The sequence below is a fragment of the Indicator indicator genome, chromosome 4 (genome assembly GCF_027791375.1).
Source record: "Indicator indicator isolate 239-I01 chromosome 4, UM_Iind_1.1, whole genome shotgun sequence".
NCBI classification, from domain to species: Eukaryota; Metazoa; Chordata; class Aves; order Piciformes; family Indicatoridae; genus Indicator; species Indicator indicator.
The window spans coordinates 18,081,724-18,102,625 of NC_072013.1; the positions used below are offsets into that span (position 1 = coordinate 18,081,724).

Below are 20,902 nucleotides of genomic sequence, written 5' to 3' on the forward strand. Positions count from 1 at the left end.
AAACAATTAAGAGCAACCAGGCAGACTGACATAAATAAATGCATTTCAGAAAAGAGGTATTAGGTGAAATAATCGACTATGGGCAATTACAGGTTTTACCCTTTGCAAGGGAATTTTGATGGCAAAACTTACTGGAAGAGATTATTTCCACATATATTCCCTCATGGAAACCACACTTTCATTCCTTGCAGGCTATGACACAAGGGTTTTCCCACAGTCAGGGAGGGCAAAAAAAAAAAGTAGTTATTACAACAGAGCTCCACTGCAACACAAACACATTTTAGAGGTAGAGCCGTTTATGCTAGCAGTGTACATTAAAGCCATTACTTTGCAACTCCACAGTCCCCAGTATCATATTTGACGTGTATGCATACAGAGCAGGGAATATGCCTCACTACATTTTACTCAATGTTTCCTTGAATATGATCTCTATTTATTTCATTGGTATAATACATAAATGTGGGGAAAAAATCCAAAGCTATTGTAAATTAATACACCAAAGGAGAAAGCATAAAATTATATACATTCTAATGTCTCTCCGTTATTAGTTCTGCCTGCTAGAGGAGAACGTTAAGTTCTTCCCTGATAGGGAAACAGTGTTAGTGGAAGATTATTTATCTAGATCAGTAAGCATATTAAAAAAAAAAAAAGTTAAAATACATATATATAAAAATAACACACATTTTACAGGCTTCCTCCTCCTAAAACAAAAACAACAAAAACAAAATCCCAAACAAACATACTTAAAAACCCAACAACACACCACCACCAAACATCCCAAATTTCAGCATTCTAATCATGGAATAAACAAAGACACCAGAATTTTTTTAAAAATATTTCTAAATAAGAACTGCTAACTTTGTACACAGCAACAAGCGAACTCCCAGGTACTGTTCTAAGGAACGTGACAGGTACAAACCAAAACATGGGTACTGTCACAGGAGTGGCAGAACCAGCTTAATTCCATTTAAAGTGTAACACTAACCACAGGTCAACAGAACAAGCAGTCACCAAATTCTTCATGCTAGATCAAATGCACTACTAATAAAGGAAAGGGGAATAAAATCAATCACTTGATATAAAGACAAATTTCACCTAAAAGTTCAGATTTTCATTTTATTTTTTTCTTAAAAGTATTAGTAGGTCAACCTTGCATGACAAGCTTTGTCTAGAGCGGGTACTCACATGGATACAATTCTTGGTTCTTTCAATCATATCTTGAAGTTAACCTCAAAGCTGTCATCAACCCCGAACCCTGTTATTCTGGAAATTTGGCAGAAATGCAGCTGCATGTCTGCAATTCATCTAGACTAAATTCACACTGCTATGGAATCTGATGGCACAAAAAATTGTATTAAATATTGTGCTGAGACTCCAATTCTCTTGAAAACTGAAATGACATGTTGCTCATACACCAAAGACATCTAGATACCAAAGCAAAGACACAGTTTCCATGAAAATTCAAAAGCTTCTGAAACTAAACCAATGAAGTTATTTACAAAGATTTACATAATGACACACAAAAAACCTGCAACAAACAGGTTTGTTTGGGTTTTTTTTTGTCAGGGAGGATGTGAAGCTCAGTTGATTATAAAATAGCCTTAGGTCTTGTTAGGTAAAAGTGATTAAGAGACTTTTTTTAAAAATCACCCTAATTATCCCCATTTACTGCTTAAAAAAAAGGAAAAAGAAAAAAGGACCTTTCCCACCCAAACTGATCTTCTAAGAATGGATTCACATAGACATTATGGGAAAGCAATACAAAACCCAGAACAAAACAAAAAGCCTTTAATTATACATCAGCTTTTGATTTCTTGCTTTAAATATCATGTTAACATTGTGTTATGGAGGGCTTGCGCCCAGTCTCCACTATCTGCTATGTTCTTCTATGTTCGCTATCTGCTAATAGTTCCTCAGAACTACTGGGCTTGCTCCTCTTTGACTCTTACAAGAATATAAGCATCAAGCTTTTAATTTACCCCTTTATATAAGGGGTTATTCTTGCCTTCCAATTATCCTTGTCACCTAAATTTCTCCATTACTATGTATTTATTTTTAGGTAACTACACTGATCTCAAGTGAGAGGAGATTTTGAATTACTGTTGTTTGGTGAATGTTGTTTCTTTTGGATTTGTTTATTTTTTAGTATTTTTAATATGATCTAAACTGCAGTCTAGCAAAAAAAAAATTTGGAACTAAAGAAGAGAACTGTAATATTTACAACACATGTTCACATCTTGTCTCCATCTTTTAAAAAAGTCTAAATTACTAATCAATAGCTTGAATATTAAAAAAAACAACCAAACAAAAACAAAACACCACCAAACACCTGAATTATTAAAGACTAACATCATGGAATCATAGAGTTCTCAAAGTATTTTTAATTTTTTCATCATCTCTTTAGCATTTTCCAGCATGCGACAATGCTTTGCACATTTCTTTAAGTTCTTACAGGAATTTAAGAATCCTTATGACAACTTTCAACCCTCATTTTCAAAAGCAATCTAGTGAGTATTCCATTTCAGCTTCCTCTTCAGATTATTTATTATTATCTCACTGCAGTATATGAAACTGTACATAGAAAGTCTTCCTATGAATTGACAGCCAGTGATGTAGATTCACATAACATAAATAATCAAATTTTATTAATGCCTAAATCAGCCTGTTAATAAACGTAAGTTATGAAGTAAAAGGAATTGCAAAACTTGTACTTCAATTAAAGTACCATTCAGTTCTTAAAGTAATTCACTATAAAAATGTATTCTGCATCCAAGCATTAAGTGGATCATTGATTTTTCCAATTCTTTTAAAGTACCCTAAGTAAGCAGCCTTTACAAATGGCTTGTAATTTTCTTACAAATACATCTTATATACCAAACAGAAAATTTGCTGATCTGAAAGGCAGAAGTAATTTTCATTTTAGAGTGGCACCAAGTCTTATGAACAAGCTCTACTTTCGGCACAGAAATGTGTGGGTTTGGATTGCTTCTTAACACCCCAAAATTGAGATAGTTTCATGTTTCAATACTCAAAGAGTAGTTTCAAAACAAAAAAGAGTTTTGGCAACAAATTCTTCCCGAAGCAGTAAGTTTTAACCTTTATTTTAATACTCTTTTCCAGCTCCGGAAGTAAATGTCCCTCATTATCAGGAAAAGCCTTCATAAGAAAGACAGGACTTTCCAAAGGCAGTGAAATTGGGGAATAAAGCAAAAGGATTATGTCTTTAATCTTGGTGTCTTTCCCCAAAACATTACTGTCCTGCAAAAGGACAGTGGTAGGGAATAGAGAGACACGCACATACAGAAATTATCAACGGAATTGAAAACCCTAAGACAGTCCCTGATGAGGGTTTGTTTTTTTTTGTCAACCTTGCCAATATACAAAAATGGAAGTGGTTTCTCCATCAAAATGGAAAGCAAAATGGCAAGGACAGAAGCTGTATGAAAAATGTTCTAATAAGGCTTGCTCATTACCAATCATCTCTCATAAATGGAGGTTTACAGAAGTTGCTACTAGAACTTACTACAATCAAACATTACAATGCATAGAACAAGAAACTTATCCACAATACAAATACTTTCACCAACATCTTACATGCAATAATGTAAGGAAGTTGACCGGAAATAAACATTTTAAAACCTTGATCACAGTGAGCACAATATGCAACATGTCCTTAGAGTGCAATGTGCAGTATGTTTGAACTAGAAGGCCTTCTGCTGCTTAAATACTTCCCTTTTTCTTCTTTCCTATCCAACTAATCCCAGTAACAATGTCACATATGGAAAGGCAGCATGCAGAGGAAATAAATTTCATCGCTTCAATGTCCACATTCATACAGATTAAAAACTTTTTTCATTCATAGTAGCCATTTGTCTGAAAATCTGTAGAAACTAATGCAGTATATAAGAATGGTTTTAAAAGAGCAAATCAAAATTTCATTATCTAGGTAAGATCAAGAACATACTTCTCTGGTTTAGTTAATTAAAGTTCAATATCTTCTTTGCTGCATGTAAGACATTGGTAATATTTCCTGCTCCCCACCCCAAGTCAAAGTAGCACAGTGAAGTTCAAACAGGAAAACCACAAATACAGATGCTGTTGAAGGTGAACAGTATTTTACTTCCTATGGTCTCTCATACAATCACCAAACACACAATACTTAAGACCACACTAAAAAAACCCTGCAAAACATGAAATAAAAGGTTAGAATTATTTTCTTTCTTTATTTTATTAACGTAAGACATAAACCCTGAGACCTACTCACCTAAAATGAGATGAAGCTTTGTATCTGTCTGGAAGGCATAATGTAATGTGACCAAAAACGGTGATTGCCTAATGTGTTCCAACACTTGTCGTTCCGTCCTTGTGTGCTCAGTTGTTTTGGCTTTTTGAACAATTGTTGCTTTCTTCAGCACTTTCATGGCGTACAGCTTTCCAGCATCATGGCCGCTTACTTTCCTTACTAGGAACACTTTTCCATAAGCTTAAAGAAAAAGTTGGGAGAAAGAGAAAAACAAAAAACAGTCACCCCCTCAAACTACAGGTCTGGCTGATACCATAATCTTCAATTACTCATTGTTACAGCAAACAGTAAACATTCAGGCTAAAATCTTCCAGAACACTTTTTTTTTCCTCCTCAGACTGATCATTACTAAGCAAAATTTCAACTAAATGAGATTAGTGACTGAACACAGGAAGAGTTGGAAAACAATTTCAGTAGGCTTTCAGTAATTAAAAGCAAATTTAAAAGTTATTTCTTCCTTTGTAATAACCTAAATCTACCATATCCACAGTTTAGCAAGAGTTTGGTGTAAGACATGCTTTTTCCCCCCCCTCCTCAAAATATTCTGCTCATATTTGAATGACTTACATGCTTTCAATGGTGTCTTTATAGCACCAAAGTTGGAAAAAAACCCCAGAAACATAGAAAAGAAAACCAAATTAATTCTTCCTGTCAGGATTTAGTAGAGAGGAACTTTCTAAAGCTCCCATATGGGACTTAAATGAGCTTAACCTAGAGAAGTTACTTCAAAACTAACAAGTTTTTTAACACAAACAGTAAAATAGTCACCAGGACCAAAAGATAACCTTTCCAGAGTTTAAATTATTGAAGAACCCTCTCTTGAACATGCAAATCACCTGGGGAGGTGATGATTACACTAATAACCGAGAAATGCCTCAACAAAGGTAAGCACATCCTGGATGGCTCACCTGATAACACAGCAGCTGCCCAGGGGGTGTGGTGGAAAGACACCACTCCCCCTCTCACCCCCCACCCGGCAAGGTGCAACAAAGGTAAGATCATGAATGACCTGCCTGATGTATCAGCTCTGACCACCAAGACAGCACACCTGGCAATCACATATGCATTGTAATGCAACTAACTATCGTGTGGGCCAGGTGGAGATACGATGAATAAACCAGGAACATTATAAAAGTTCTGAGCTATACCAGCTTATGGGGGGTATCACAGTATATCAGAGGTTGGAAGGGACCTCAAGAGATCACCAAGTCCAACCCCCCTGCCAGAGCAGGATCACTTAGGATAGTCTGCACAGGAACACATCGCAGTGGGTTTTGAAAGTCTCTAGAGAAGGAGACTCCACAACCCCCCTGGGGAGCCTGTTCTAGGGCTCTGTTACCCTCACTGTGAAGAATTTTCTCCTCATGTTAAGGTGAAATCTTCTATGTTCTAGTTTGAACCCATTGTTCCTTGTCCTATCACTGTGTACCACCGAAAAGAGCCTGGCCGCCTCCTCCTGACACCTACCCCTCACATATTTGTTGTAGACATTGATCAGATCCCCTCTCTGTCTTCTCTTCTCAAGACTAAACAGCCCCAGGGATCTCAGTCTCCCTTCATAGGGGAGATTCTCAAGTCCCCTAATCATCCTCATGGCTCTAGAGGGGGAACATCACCATGGACACCTCATCCTCAAAGCAGCAGGCCAGGAACATCTCTCCCCTACCCACCACCAAAGAACAACCATGGATTAATAGCTCTTTCTCCATTCTCTCTCTCACTCTCTCTTTTCTTCCATTCTCTGTCCTCTTTATGCTCTCTCTCTCTTTAATAAATAGTCTTGTCTTGATATATGACCTTTTTTGTACCTTAATTTCACTCATAGGAATGTTCAAAAAAAGAACGGCGTCTCCTTCCCAACCGTTGGACTAAGATAGGTGTTCTGTTTACATATTTGGTACAGCTCCTGGGAACTCTATACAACTACATTTGACACCCTTACTAGATAAGCTTGTAGAAGCAGTAAAGGTCAGAATTAGTAGATACACAAGTAGGCTATTATGTGAATGAAGAAGTATTACTTTTGTAGGCGTTAACAATTATTTATATTAATAATTGCTCAAAGGCATCATGAAGAAGGAAAAATAATATGGTTGATCATAACACCAAAAATTTTCCTTTATGAAAGGGAGGAGAGTACTCTTATAAATTAAGTTATATTAACAGACAAAAACCCCAAAAAGTTAAATGTAAATATTCAGCCTTTTTACAGTGAAAGGCAGTCACCACAAGAATTCATCCTGCCCAATTTAGTCATATAAACAGTGAGGAAGCTGATTTTCTTGTTTTATTAAGTTATCCACTGAACAGAAACCAAAGCAGACTGATGAAAACTGTACCACAGTACCAAAATATTCAGTAGCTGAAAGATGTCAGGTAGCATTCCAAATAGTTAAATGAGTAATTCAAGTGAAGCATAATAATAAATTAATTGAGAATAGTCTTAAAACTGATAAGAAAGAAGGGGGGGAGAGAGAAAAAAAAAAACAACAAAACAAAAACAAGCAATGCTAGAAAATGCTAGAGTTAGAAATCAAAAATTGCATGAAATTAAGTAAAAAACAGTTTTTCATTATTTCTAGAAACAAAATAATTTGCCTAACAAATGAAATAATTAAGCATCAAGATTAAAACCTACCCAAAACACACAAATACGTAGTTAAGCTGTGGAACTACTATTAAGATTATGCTGCAGATGTCAAAAATGCACATGAGTCCAAAAAGAGTATGTAAATCCCTGAGGGAGAGGAAAGTATACTAAGTGCTGTTAAATACAGAAGAGAATCTCTGGCTCAGGCAGACTCCCAAACCGCAGGCTGCTACAAGTTCTCTAAGGAAGCCATTATTGCATTCTTATCCACATTCTACTAGAGTCTCCTTAAGCCATTATGAGAGACAGAAAAATGAACCACCTGGGGTATTTTGTCCAACTCTGCATGTATCTTCACATAATTTTCTCTAAGTGTATGTTTAGGTATCCCAAAACTGTAAATACACCAAACAGGCTATACTGTCCTGATGTGAGACACTCAGAATTCATCTTTAAAAACATTACAGCATACACTACTTCGAGCCAGTAATTACAGGTAACCCCATATTGTTCCTGCTTTTTTTCAGGTAGGTAATATGGAGTTTTAAGTTATCAACTGGCATGTGGCACTTTTTTTTTCCTGTGATTGCTTTCTGCTTCATTTGGCAGTAGTACTGCTCATATAAAGAACAATTCTTTTTAAGAAGTTCTTCACCTGATTTATCACACACTAAGTAATCATGCTTGCCTTCTTTACAGAACTTATTACTCCCAGTAAGAGTTTTCATAAAAGAAGTTTTCACAACATCTCTCGAGAATGCTAAACAGACTCAGACCAGATTAGTGTAAACTTACGTAATTTCAGGAGACAAATGCAAGATACTCAGGACCATCAAGATCATCATTATTATATAGCATTCCCCAACTTTAATTGCAGTTATGAGATCAAGTTTATCTAAGTCAGACTCAGTCACCAGCTGGTTATCATGAACGATGAAATACTACCACATTATTTATACATATTATATATGTTATATCAATAATGAAATAATGAAAATTTTTCTTTATTTACCTTCATACATAATCATTGATACAGAAAAATTACTTTAAAATAGACATGGGCCATAAATCTTGTCATGGTGTACAGACACCAGTGATTCAAAGCAAGGTTGTACAGACCACAGTATTATTGCTATGCATAATTTCAATGTTATTCACCTATTTTCCCAATGTTGGATGTTAAATTATTTTAGCATGTAAAAAGCAGACCCCTACTACTGAGAACACTAATTAAAAAAAAAATAAATCAACCAAGCAAACAACCAAAACTCAAATTGCTTCCAACATACTGTTTACGTCTTTTTAAAGAATTACTTCTCAAATAATAGAGATGCCACTTCTGCATTCTAACAATACAACAGCAGCAGCACGAAGAATGATCTTAGCTTTCATTTCCCAACTGCTTAATGGAGCAGCCCTAGTTTTAACTGATTTTCAGCCAGAGCTTGACACTGAACTACTTAGCACCTCTCTGAAAGCCTATTCTAGAGCACTACACAGAAGTTTCCTTAGGTTCCTGAGAAATAGTTTTATCAGAAATGTTGGAGGACATGAAGTTAATCTCATTTTTAAATAAAGAAAAGCCCCTAAACACTCAGGTTTCTATACATTTAATCGCTCTTTATAAAAATATACAATAATGCATCTTAAGTGGCAGAATGCTAGCAGTACATTAAGAGCACCTACTACAACTTTACATAGAGCACAGGGGAAAACTGTAAGTGTAATAGCTGTGAAGAAATCTCTAGAAACTTTATGAACGTTATTATACAGGAATCTGCGACACAGAGCTTTCCCATGGTACAAATTGTTTCTTCAGATGAAAAGGACTGACAGAATGATGAGAGTTCTCAGTTTTGATGAGAATAAATCTTAAGTAGGACTATTTTAATCAAATGACTCACAGTATAGTCAACACCAGAATCTCTGATATCACCACGAGAAATCTACTTAAAGACAGTAATGTTAAGGCAATTAACTTGAGTAGCAGCAAGAAGGACCATATACTAGTTGCCAGAATACACTACCTGAAAATCTTATTTCAGAGCTTTTTTCATTTCTGAAAGAGCCACATTTAAATGTTCATTCTCAAAATCTGATCCACATCTCAACTACCTCCCAAGGCAGAAATATATAGCCTAAAATATATCTCTCATGAAGAAACATAAGGAGTCACCAAACATTCACTCCTCAAATTAATTTGAAGTATTTTATATTATGGAGGAACTAAAAAGATTACATAATAGATACTATATATATCTAACACAAAAATATAGGTGCTTATATAAAAATATATATACATACATTTAATATATACACATAATACAAACTATGTTAGACTGACCTTGTGGCTTAAGAGAAGCAAAAATTTAAAGAAAAAATAGCAATTATTAGTTGCAGATTAATATGGGTATCAGGCCAGCAAGGTGAATAAAAGATGTCTAAATTGCTGGCATGACCAATTTTCCCCCTAATTTGTGAGGCAGAAAAATATAACTGGAGGTTAAAACTTTCCTTTTATTACTGCCTTTTCACTGTCATGGCTTAAGCCTAGCCAGCAACTCTATGCACTACACAGACACTTGGTCACTCCCTGGTAGGATGGGGAAGAGAATCAGAAGAGTGAAAGTGAGAAAAACTTATGGGTTGAGATAAAGACAGTTTAAAGTAAAAACTGCACATGCAAGCAAAGCAAAAATACAGAATTAATTCACCACTCCCATCACCAGGCAGGTGTTCAGCCATCTCCAGGAAAACAGGGCTCCATCACATTTAACTGCTCTAATTGGGAAGCCAATTGTCCCATCTTTAACTTCCCAGAACTTAGGACTGTAAAAGAAAGGAGTTCTCAAAACTGCCAAAAAAGTATCTCCGACACTCCCAAACAAAGGAAAACAAAGCAACGCCACTCTTCTCTCCTATTATCCTGTCCATAATTCGAGGGCAAATCATTAACGGAGATGTAACGGCTGTTTGAAGAGGTCTCTACATTCCAGAAAAGAGAGACAGATGAGAAAGAAGGATGGACATAAAGCAAAAGCAAGCAAGGAAACACCAACTCAGAAAGCAATAATACAAACCCACACACACCCCACTTGAAAATACTTGAGATATTTCAAATTTCTGAAATAATAAAATTACCACTTAGGGTTTTTTCTAGATGAAAGTTAAAAGGCATCTAATAAGCATCCATGACTTGCCAACAGACAGACATGTTGAGGTATAGCATTTAGCTTCACCGCAATTACATTATCCACTATACATAGTTAAATATTATTAGATATTCATTGAAGAAAATATCCCCCTTTATTATTCTAACATAATAAAAACTACAGAACAAAATAACCCAGTCTCTTACTTATCAATACAGAAGGGAGGTGACTATCTTCTGAACTTTTTCCTCATTTTTTGCAAGAGCAAGCCTAAGGATGATAACTACAACGAGACAAGTAGTTTTGTAAAAGAAAGTACAAGTTCTAAATGAGCCTTTACTCTTGTACACTATCATTTCAGACAAGCCTACAATAGAGTCTGCTATTCCAAACATTTCTGACTTATATTATCATGATTATAGATGCCTTTCTTTTATGCTTCTCCCAGGTAAACATATTCTGGTACAAAGAACTGAGAAGTCAAGAATAGTCACTCCTCCAGCCGCAATTCAAATATGAGAGCAAGAGTTGCAGGCTTGAACAGGACTCCACAACTCACAACACAACATACTTAAGATCTCGTTGCAAAGTTTAGTTAGAGCATCATTTTTAGAGAAATAATCTTTCGGCAATAGAAGTTGTGAGAAAAATAATCAAGGTACAGTGCACGGGAAAAACATACAACTTCTACATATGTAGAAGTTCTCTCTAGTTCGGTAACAGTAGGCTGAATACTCACAAAAATTTATTTCACAGTAGACCATTTCACGATCATCTTCGCCAAATGGCCCATACTTCAGATTAGTTTCTGTTCGGCTCTCTTCAGTCAATGAAAAGGGCACAAACCCTTCTGACCATACCAATTAAAAATACATTGGAAGTGACGATAGTGTTCAGAGCTGCGTCAGAACTTCTTTGGATGATATTTACAGAAGAAATACCTTAACATGGGTATATCCTGTTGTGAAACAATGCTGTTTCAGAAAACTCTTGCAAGAACGAGGGGATTTTTACTTATTGTGGTCCCCAGAATGCTTCTTAAGCTAGGAAATGAAATATTCTCAGCAAGAACATCTATGAAGATTGCAGAGTCTCCACTAAAGGAGGCTTTCAAGAATGAATCATTGTCAGGAATGATGCAGGTATAACTGACTGTGTCTTGGGCCAAGCAATTAGAGGACCTCTTCCAAGTCCTACTCCTGTTTTCAGCAATTTCATGTTACTGCAACTGACAATTCATTGACAGCAACTTTCCCAAAAGCAAACAGAACTACTGCCATTCAGATCAGGTCATTTGCATTTAATGCTGTCCAGTAATTGACAAGCAACAACATCTGAGACACCTAGTACACCTATCTTAGCTGTGACTCACTTAAGACTGAGCAAAGCATCTTGACTGCCCTGATGGTCTAGATTTCTACAGCAAGAACCTCAGACTATGATTGAAATTACATATTTTAAAAGTGCAACTTTTTTCCCCCTGGATGAAACCCACACTTACTCTTCCTACAAATGCCATTCCTCAATACCCTCAAGGAAAAAAAAAAAATCAGGTATGGGACTGATCTTCATACACACACATGTATCAGCCAACGTTTCCATCAGCAGGAAAGACATCCTCACATAAACACATAATTATACGTAATTTCATTTTTGTCAACCTTGCTCAGACCAATACTGATCACTTCAGAACATCATAGCTGCTTCTACCTATCAATATGCAACATATATCCATAAACATTAAAGCTTCCTTGCTTCACAACTAACTACTGAAATTTAATAGCAAGGGTTGAATTCCTGATCCTGTTAATGTCTTTGGGTTTTTTAGTTACTTCAGAAAAATATACTCTCAGGTGATTTAATGGTTTAATGAATTCATGAAGGATTCTGTATGATAGCTAAACATTAATACCAAAATCCTTTGCTCTTTTTAGTGATGTAGAAGCCTGTGCAACTATAGCCTCATTGCTAGCCAATGGCTGATAACACCCAAAATTCAGTATCATAACTAACAACTTTACAAACCTTGACAACAGTCCACCTTCATAGTTATCCCAATCTATTCAACACTGAATCTGATGTTAATGCTGACAACAAAAAGCGTAAACACTAAAAAGAAAAAAAGCCATTACTTTTGGTCTGTGTACAGGCCTGTGTGCATCTTGAACAAAAGAGAAATGAAGTTTTTAGGTTGCTTACAATTCTACAACATCCTACAAATTGCCAACATTGTGCTAAAACCCACAATACAACAGTGAACATTTTCCATCTTAAAAATTACTGTGATTTGAAAAGGACAGAAATAGACTAGTAGAGCCAATGCCAGCTCTAAAACATATGAATAAAACACTATTCAATAATATACTAACATTACCGGGTTTTTTTCAGATATTCATGAAAATAGTCTGAAAACTGAACTAAATTATCAAGATCATGGCCTAACTTAGAACAGATTTTTCACAAATTGTATCAAATTGTAACAAATCTCAAGCAATCTTTTACCTTTTATTTTTTTTAAGTGGTCTTGAAAAGTGCTGTAAGCTAGAACATGTGGCCCTCATTTTTACACATACTTCCGGAAAAAAAATCACGCTAGGCAATACAAGAGCAAAATATCTTCCTAAAGAATGCTTCAAATACCAAAACTGCAGTTAGAAAACAAAACTGTTTAAAAATAATGCTTCCAAAATTCAACAATTAAAAAACTAGTGCATCTTACCTCCTGTTCCAAGAACTTTCAGGAGTTCAAAGTTTTCAATGCCAACTTTCTCTGCATGGCCTGTCAAATTTGCTAAAGGGAAAAAAAAAAAAAAAAAATCACATCAGATAAGTAATATACAAACATTTTTCTCACACATTACTATGGCTTCAGTAAAAACAAGTTAGCAGATGAACAAAATCAGCAGCACTAAAAGGACATTCCAGTTGCACACTGTAGTCTTTGTTAACTTGACAAGTAAAGGATATCAATTTTCTAGCTAGGTATAAATATCAATTTTCTTTATAGGCATAAAAATCAGAGAATAATTGAAGCCCATCTAGCTTGTACACTGTCCTTCATTCTATCACTGGACACCTCTGAAAAAAATCTAGCCTTAAGCTGCTGCTATTTTTTTTCGCCCTTCATTCCTATCATAATGTTTTTTCACCAGTATGACTGCAGGCCATTCAGCTAAGCTACTCACTGAAATTATTCAGGTTACAAGCACTACAGCAAAAAAGAAACTAAGCTTGATTATTCTTAACCAAGTTCAGTTCCCTGATTAACTTTAATGAGCGGCTGCATAATCAATTTTACTAGCACAATTAAGGATGCAGCACCATACAGCAGAAGCTGTGGAAGTTGGTATGGCTGTTAAAAAAATTATTTTCAAAGTTCAACTTCAAAACAAATTTTATGTCTACAGGCTAGTTTTAAAAAAAATGTTAGTAAAGACATGCAAGAAACTTTCAGTAGCAACACCACAGATTTCAAGTACAAAGAGCTCTTCACCAAGAAAAAAAATCTTTGATAGGAGATGCTAAAATTAACTTACTCTATCCAAAAGAAATTCTCATTTGGTTTGGTATTTCTAAGAATCTTTACCAAGACTGTGTGCTTTCTGAATTAATCATCAAAAATTATATTAATCTCCATTCAGGGAGCTGCAGTAACTCAGCAACTCAAAACAAAGAGAAAACTTAAAGCATCAGAAAGACATCTCTCTGCAAAGGAGGAACAAATACAAAAAAATTCAAACACTAAATAAATTAAAATTTATGACTTACTCCAACAATCCTAGAAATCTGCACACAAACACAAAATGCATCCAGTTGGGATAGAGTAACATGAGACCACTGGAAATTACTGGGAGATTAGAAAGTCTAAGAGTTTTCAAAATTTTTTCTTGTAAAAACAGCAGCATACATGACAATAATTTTTGCAAATCAAAGGGAAGTCTACAAGCTGCCCTTCTACTACATTAGAAAAAAAAACCAACAACACAACCAAACCAAAAACAGCAAACAAAAAAACAACATCAAAAACACAAACACATACAGCACAGTGAAATTTTATTAGAGAAATCTTACTTCTGTACTTCTGTGAACAGTTCCACTTTTATAACATGTACTGGGCAAGACAGTAACAGAATCATTAAACTAATTAAGTAGTATGCAGCACATGAGTCAAACTAAAGTCTGCAAATAGAACAAATACTGTTGCTAGTCCTACATCACAGTCATCGCTGAAGTCAGCAGCAAGGAAGATGAACTCACAGGCTAAGAATGAAGTAGTAGCAGGGAAGGTAAATCTAGACTGAGTTATCTATATAATTACACTACATTATGTCACAGTCAGAAAGCAGCCTCCTTTGAAGCAACTTAGTATTACACATTACTGTTCTTAACAAGTACTTGAGAACGGTACTCAGTATTATGCAGTTTCAAAACAGCATCATTCCTGCCAGTGACCACAGGAGCTGGGGACTATCCTCCACAAGAGACCAGGTTTAGTGTCCACAGTTTTAATGAAACAGTGGATGTCACTGAACAGATTCAGTACACGGAACTTCACTGGATACTACTTAAGTCCAGAACTCAGAGTAAGAATGAATTTTTCACTGAGAAATCCACTGATTTTGATCTTTCATTATTAAGCACTCCAGAAAGGTTTTACCATTTCACATCCTTCAACAGCTATCAGCAGAAGGCTTTTCAATTAAAAACTGTTATTTAATCCTGACATATTCTTGGAACTGAACAGGAAGACAAGAGAGCAGAACATAGAAACGCTGCATCCCAGTAACACACCACAGATTTCTAATGCTGGCTATAGTCCTAAACTTAATCCATTTATCCAAACTGTACCATAAATTCAATTCAATTTGTACTCCACATTCGGTAACATTAGTAAAACCTCTCCCACTTTCATGAGGTTACTCAGCAAAAAGCTGAGTGGTACCTACTTTGAATTATTACAAACTTGTTTCAATGTGAACCATAATTTTTTACTATCTATTTAACTCCAATTTTTACTTGTATTCAGTATGCTTAATTGCTTTATACTAAAAAGCAAGCAAACAAAAAAACACAAAAAATTAAGTTATTGCAATATTGTTTTCATAGCCTATGATCACTACATGTCTAAACTCATTCTTTCTGTTTTATGCTGAAGAAAAAGAACCTTCCCACAAGATTAGACAGCTAAAAGTTGCTGTGTAACACAGAGGTATGACAGACATACAAACCCTCTTTCAGGATTACTACTCCAGATGAAGTTAAGAGTTATCCGTAACAATAATAAAACCCCCAAAAACAATAAAAAACCCCACCACCACCAAAGGAAAACCACAAAAAACACACACAGGTACAAGATAAAATATTCCAAGAAAGTGTTTCTCCCAAGGTAGCCACAGTTGGCAATGGCTTGCTGCAACAGCCTCAGTTGCTGCCCTCAGTCCATCTCTGAAGTCATGCCCCAAGAAAAGCAAGCTGAAGATCTTGTGCCTGTGCCACATTCTCTCTCCACTGACGCTGTTACAACAGGTCTCTTTCTTCATCTGGTGAGACGAGGCACAGCACTTTTCTACATTCTAGCTGAGTAAGGTGCAGCTTCTCCAGAATGGAAGTCTTCATACCAGCTTTCCCTTCAACTGGCTTTCCCCATAAATCCTCAAAGATCAGTTATTCTATTCTACGACTACTACCGGAGGGCCTTGCATAAGAAATGCTTCCTGCAATTACAAGAGAGGCTTAAAGGATTGTAACAAGAAGACCACCACTACTGTCACTGACAGAACAGTGAAAGGCTTCTCACAGATACCACCATATTAGGATTAGTATCAGAACCTGACCCAACAACTGTCTAAGCAACCTGCGGTCCTTCAAAAGGGTAACCAGACATACACTATCATCTAGCTACCATCACTTATATCAAATACTACTGTAACATTTCATCATATGCAGAGACGCCATTCAGAAACACCAGTGCTCTTCAGAACAGAAAGACCAGAAGCTCTTCAGTTAAGAACTGAGCACAAGGGAAGCATTTAGGAAACAGAAAAATAAAAAGAACATGGAGAAGTAAATTAAGTCTTTGGTGCATCACCTGAAGAGTACCATGGAAAGGAACTAAGCTTGGATACAAAGAAAGCACTGCCCAAGACAACAAGACAAGCATTCTCCACAAATGGCATGACTGTTACACAGACAATAGTGAAAAGAATGGTGTTATATGAAAAAACAATCAGTGAAATCATAGCACCTTCCAAGAGAAAAGCTAACTGCATGCGTACGCAATTAGGAAAACCTTCCATTTACTAATTTTCTACTGCAATCAACAATAATCAGCATTGGACCACCAATAAGAGGAAGAGTATGTGCCTGAGGGCAACAGCGTGACACAACAGATCAACCCAGAAGCAAATACTAAAGAGAAAGACCAAGATATCATAGCATCCATAAAGACAAAATAGTGGTACAAGTCAAATTAACCACCTATGAAGGCAAACAAAAGCAAGTATGTAGGAATATTCCCGTTGAGAAGATAAACCTTGATATGCAAGGCCACCAACACATGGAGATCAGTATTGTCATTCTCAGCCCCCTGGAAGTAGGACAGTCTGTTTAACTCTAGGAACCACACAATGTATTTTTGCTTGATGGGGGATCTCTAGATGACATAAGAGACCTACACTATACCTGAACTTTGAGACAGTGTGAACTAAGAACTGTGCAAGCTGATACTATGAAATGATTCTGGTTTTAATTGTAGTTTTATGCTCTTAAGAAGTAATATTTAACAGTGGCTGTTTTCATTAAAATGTGCTGCGTCCTTTATTTCTGGACTACATTGCACACAGGTTTTGAAGCAGACAAACAAAATTAGAGCTGCTTCTACTAATCTAGATCAAGCAACTTTCAAAAGCAAGATCTGCCTGAAAGCTGTGACTTGCTGTACAGACAACACGAGATCAGCTCTGTAATATTTCAAACTATTAGGTGTCCAATGCCTGGTATCAAAAACATGTTGGTTCTAACCTCTTCAGACAACCTTCACTCACCTAACAGATCCACTTTTTAAGTTCATAACAGCAAAGAACAGATGCTGTTTCCAAAGTTATATGAACAAACTTGAGATTACCGCTTACTCAGAGTGGATAATAGGTGTTTTTCCTTGAAATTAAGCAAAACTAGCATATTCCTTCTGTGGAAAAAAAAAAAACAAAACACACACAAAACAAAACCACAACAAACAACTAACACTGCATTTGCTTGGCACACATTGAAGAAAATGCATCTAGGATGTTATACTGTTTTTCTGCTACATGTAAAATTATACTTTGATCGTAACTAGTTAGAGCAACCAGGAGCTATTCATGAAGAGAAGTGAAAAACATTCCATAGTGCTTGAAATCTGACAGACCATCACCAATCAGTAATTGTAAGATCACTGAACATGAGTACCATTTAATCAGGACAGGGAATGGCCTCACAAACCTAAAACAGAATTTAAAAAGCATACCATCTCAAGGACTACCTGCATTTGTCTTAGGCCAGAAAAGAATTTATAACAAAAATAAAACTTGCATTCAGCTCTGAACTTACATCAAAGAAGAGAAAATGCAATTCATGTTACTCTGAACTCTAGGATGACAACTAAGATAACTGGTGTGATAACTGTTCAAGCTGTATAATATTAGATGCTTAAGGAGAAGACCTGATCTGCGGGGGGGGGGGGAGGGAAAAAAAGTATTCAAGATGTCACTAAGCTGCTGATGGCATTCTAGAAGGTCTAGAAGCCAAGCCAAGGCTTTATACAGCCAAAGATGACAAAGATCTCTGAAGTACCAGCTAAGCAAAATACTGTATGTGTCCAAAATGCTGTGGGAAACATGACAAGAAACTATCATTACCATTAGGAAAATAGAATGAAGCTGTGAAAGACTATCCCCATCAGAAGCCAAAATAAAGATTAAAGTTTAAACATCTGAGATTAACCATTCAGACTCACGCTAGTCTGAATTGGAAAATGCTGCATACCAAGATCCATTTGCATTCATCAGCAGTAGACCTTTTGCTCTAACAGAAGCAATTTTGCTATGAGGTTTGTCATTACTGTGAGATGAATCAGTATGAGGTCACCAAGATTTAACCAGGAAGCAACTCTACAACTACCTAGAAGCTTGATGTGCAGTAACACCATATGTAACAGGCAAAAACCTCCAAAACATAATTAGGCAAGATGCTGATGAATAATGTTGCTGTAGATAATCTAATGCTAAACAGAGTTGGGAAAAAAAATGATCAAGACTGTGCTTATCTTTTCAAATGAGAAATTCTAAGTACAACATATGAATCAATTTTGCTCTTTTCTATCCTCAGAAATCAATACAACCACCAAAAAAACCACCAGTTTATTCAATCACAGGCACTTTGAACATAATGCTAAATGTAACAGAAAGTAGATTAATTTATCAACAGAAGAAAAGCAACTGACAATTTAAATGCTGATGGAAGGTACTTATGTATAAGATTATGAATTGACTCATGCATAAACTAATGCCTTAACATTAACCAGGGAACTTACGAATTATCTTCAGAATTGCCCTCTCAAGTAAAGGTTTTCTCATATGTTTATGCAACTCTAGCAAGTGTTTTGAATTGCTTTACCAATAAAATCCCGAAGTGCATTAAATAAAGTGTCATATAAATCTCCTAATCTTTTGTGAAATCCAACAAGAGAATTTAAAACATCACATTTAGAATACAATGGAACAAAGATAAACAACTGGCTGACAATGAAGACTGCAACTTCTAGTCTTCATTTGTATTAGACATTTTATAGAATATCACTGAACAATGACAGCAAAATGAGCCGTTACTGTACCAGACCTTTTTACAGATCATTTTAGCCAGGTTTGTTAGATTCCAAAGCCTGGGGGTGAAACACAAACAAACCACTCTCCCCCCAAAAAAATAACCAAACCCACAAAACAAACAAATACCTACACAAACAAACAATCATTCTACTTCTTCATAATCGAAGCCTATTATAACCTAAGTTACCAGAAGATAAATAACAATAAATTCCAGGACTACAAAACATTTTTTAAAACCTTGATTCCGTAAAATATAAAATCCAGAGACTGAAGCTGTATGAAAAGGTAATTCATAAACTTACTCTCTTAAAATGCTTTTTATACTTGCCGCAGCAATATGAAAAAACATGACTTCTAGTGTTCAAAAGAGAAAAGTAGATTTTAAATGAACCCAAGCTTTGAAAGATTCAACTACTAATACTTCCTGATCTCTACACAATATACAAAATTAGCGCACAGAGTCAAATTTTTAAAATCTGTGTCTCACAAAAAATATAAAAGTATCTTTAAACTGTCATAAGAACATTTCCTTTAAAAAAAACCCAAAACTCTAGAGGTGCCAGGTGCAGCTCCATAGCAGAGGTTGAATACTCTACTTAATGCATGATTCAGCACAGTTTACAGACATAGTAATTTTCACAATGCTTTACGGTGTAACATGAACCTTATGCTTCACAAATAAATCCATTCTAGTTTAAGTTCTCATTCAAAAGGGGGAACTAAGAATTTGCAATATTAAGCCCTTCAGACAATCCATGCATTTACTGTCTGAAGCTTTTTACAGTTTCATACTGAATCATAAGTTAGACTATTTGACTGAAGTGGAAGTTTCAAATTCTTCTGCCTCTGGAGCCCTGCAGCCCATTGCTACATTGACTTCTGGGCTAAAGCCATCTTCTCGTATGTTGGACAAACTGCAATCTCACAAGTTCTTTAGCCCAAAGTCTGTGGTTACATCAAAACAAATAAAGTCCTTTTCAAATCAAACTTGCCATAAGGAAAAGAACAACATCTTAAAGCAAAACAAGTAACATACATACAACAGCCTATTGCCTTATACGTGCATGGAATGTCTCTCAAGTTCCCTTCAAGATGACAGTTCTGCTAGTCCCTGCCTCTCACTGGCCAAAGGTGTGAGTACACACACATGCTGCAAGATGGACAACCTCCTACATAGTCCTAATTCTTTGATCCTTACTTTATTTTTTTCCCAAAACAAGAGCTGTCATAGAAGTCCCCCAGGAGGTGAGGGAGAACTATCACTGTTCATAGTTCTATTTCTTTCTTAGCCTCCTCATCACAATTATTTCCCTCTCTGCCCATATCCTTCCATATCACACAAATTTTTTTCTCTACTATCACTGTTCATAGTTCTATTTCTTTCTTAGCTTCCTCATCACAATTATTTCCCTCTCTGCCCATATCCTTCCATATCACACAATTTTTTTTCTCTAACAGGCTTGTCAATTGCCATTGTTCAGTTCCATGGTATTACCAGGAAACAGAAAATGTTAGGAGACAACAATATTCTTTTTCACTGTAAATAATACATAACTTCTTAAGTCTCTGAAAAGATCAGAAGTTATAGTAACTTTGAGGTTAGCCTTCAAAAAATAAAACATTGTCCTTAACAAGATTTCAGAAACAGACACTGCAGCAAGTGTCTTTTTGTTATTATTTTTAGTGGAGAGCTTCAGATATGTGAGACAGTCCTACCATTTGATCTTAGGCATATTTCTGCTTCTACTTCCTGAAAAGAGAGGGTGATTCCACTTTCCTGAAAAACTCGTTTCCAAAGGGGGGGGTGGGGGGAAGATGGTGACTTTTTTGAAGTAGTTGAATTGTGAGATTTCTATCAAGGAAAAAATGGCTTGTGGGGCAGGGGGGAAAATAATATTAAGAGAAAAATCATTATTAACTGAAAAGTGTCCTGAAATTCTTGTCTGTGTCTAACCTGCAAAGTAACTAACTGAAGAAACAATCACTGAGACACAAG

The 20,902-nt window shown here is 35.9% G+C and overlaps 1 protein-coding gene across 3 annotated transcripts in view; it reads right to left on the reverse strand.

The window, feature by feature from the left end:
- The window catches only part of RPS6KA5 (ribosomal protein S6 kinase A5), a 52,157-nt gene extending 39,361 nt beyond the window's left edge, over positions 1–12,796 (reverse strand). For all 3 annotated transcript variants that reach the window (XM_054400625.1, XM_054400624.1, XM_054400622.1), the window contains exons 1-2: positions 12,765–12,796; positions 4,265–4,483 (exon numbers count right to left, since the gene is read on the reverse strand). In XM_054400625.1, coding sequence (XP_054256600.1) covers positions 4,265–4,421 — 157 coding nt within the window. In that variant the 5' untranslated portion in view covers positions 4,422–4,483; positions 12,765–12,796. The remainder of the gene's footprint in view (positions 1–4,264; positions 4,484–12,764) is intronic.
- Positions 12,797–20,902: the final 8,106 nt, after the last annotated feature.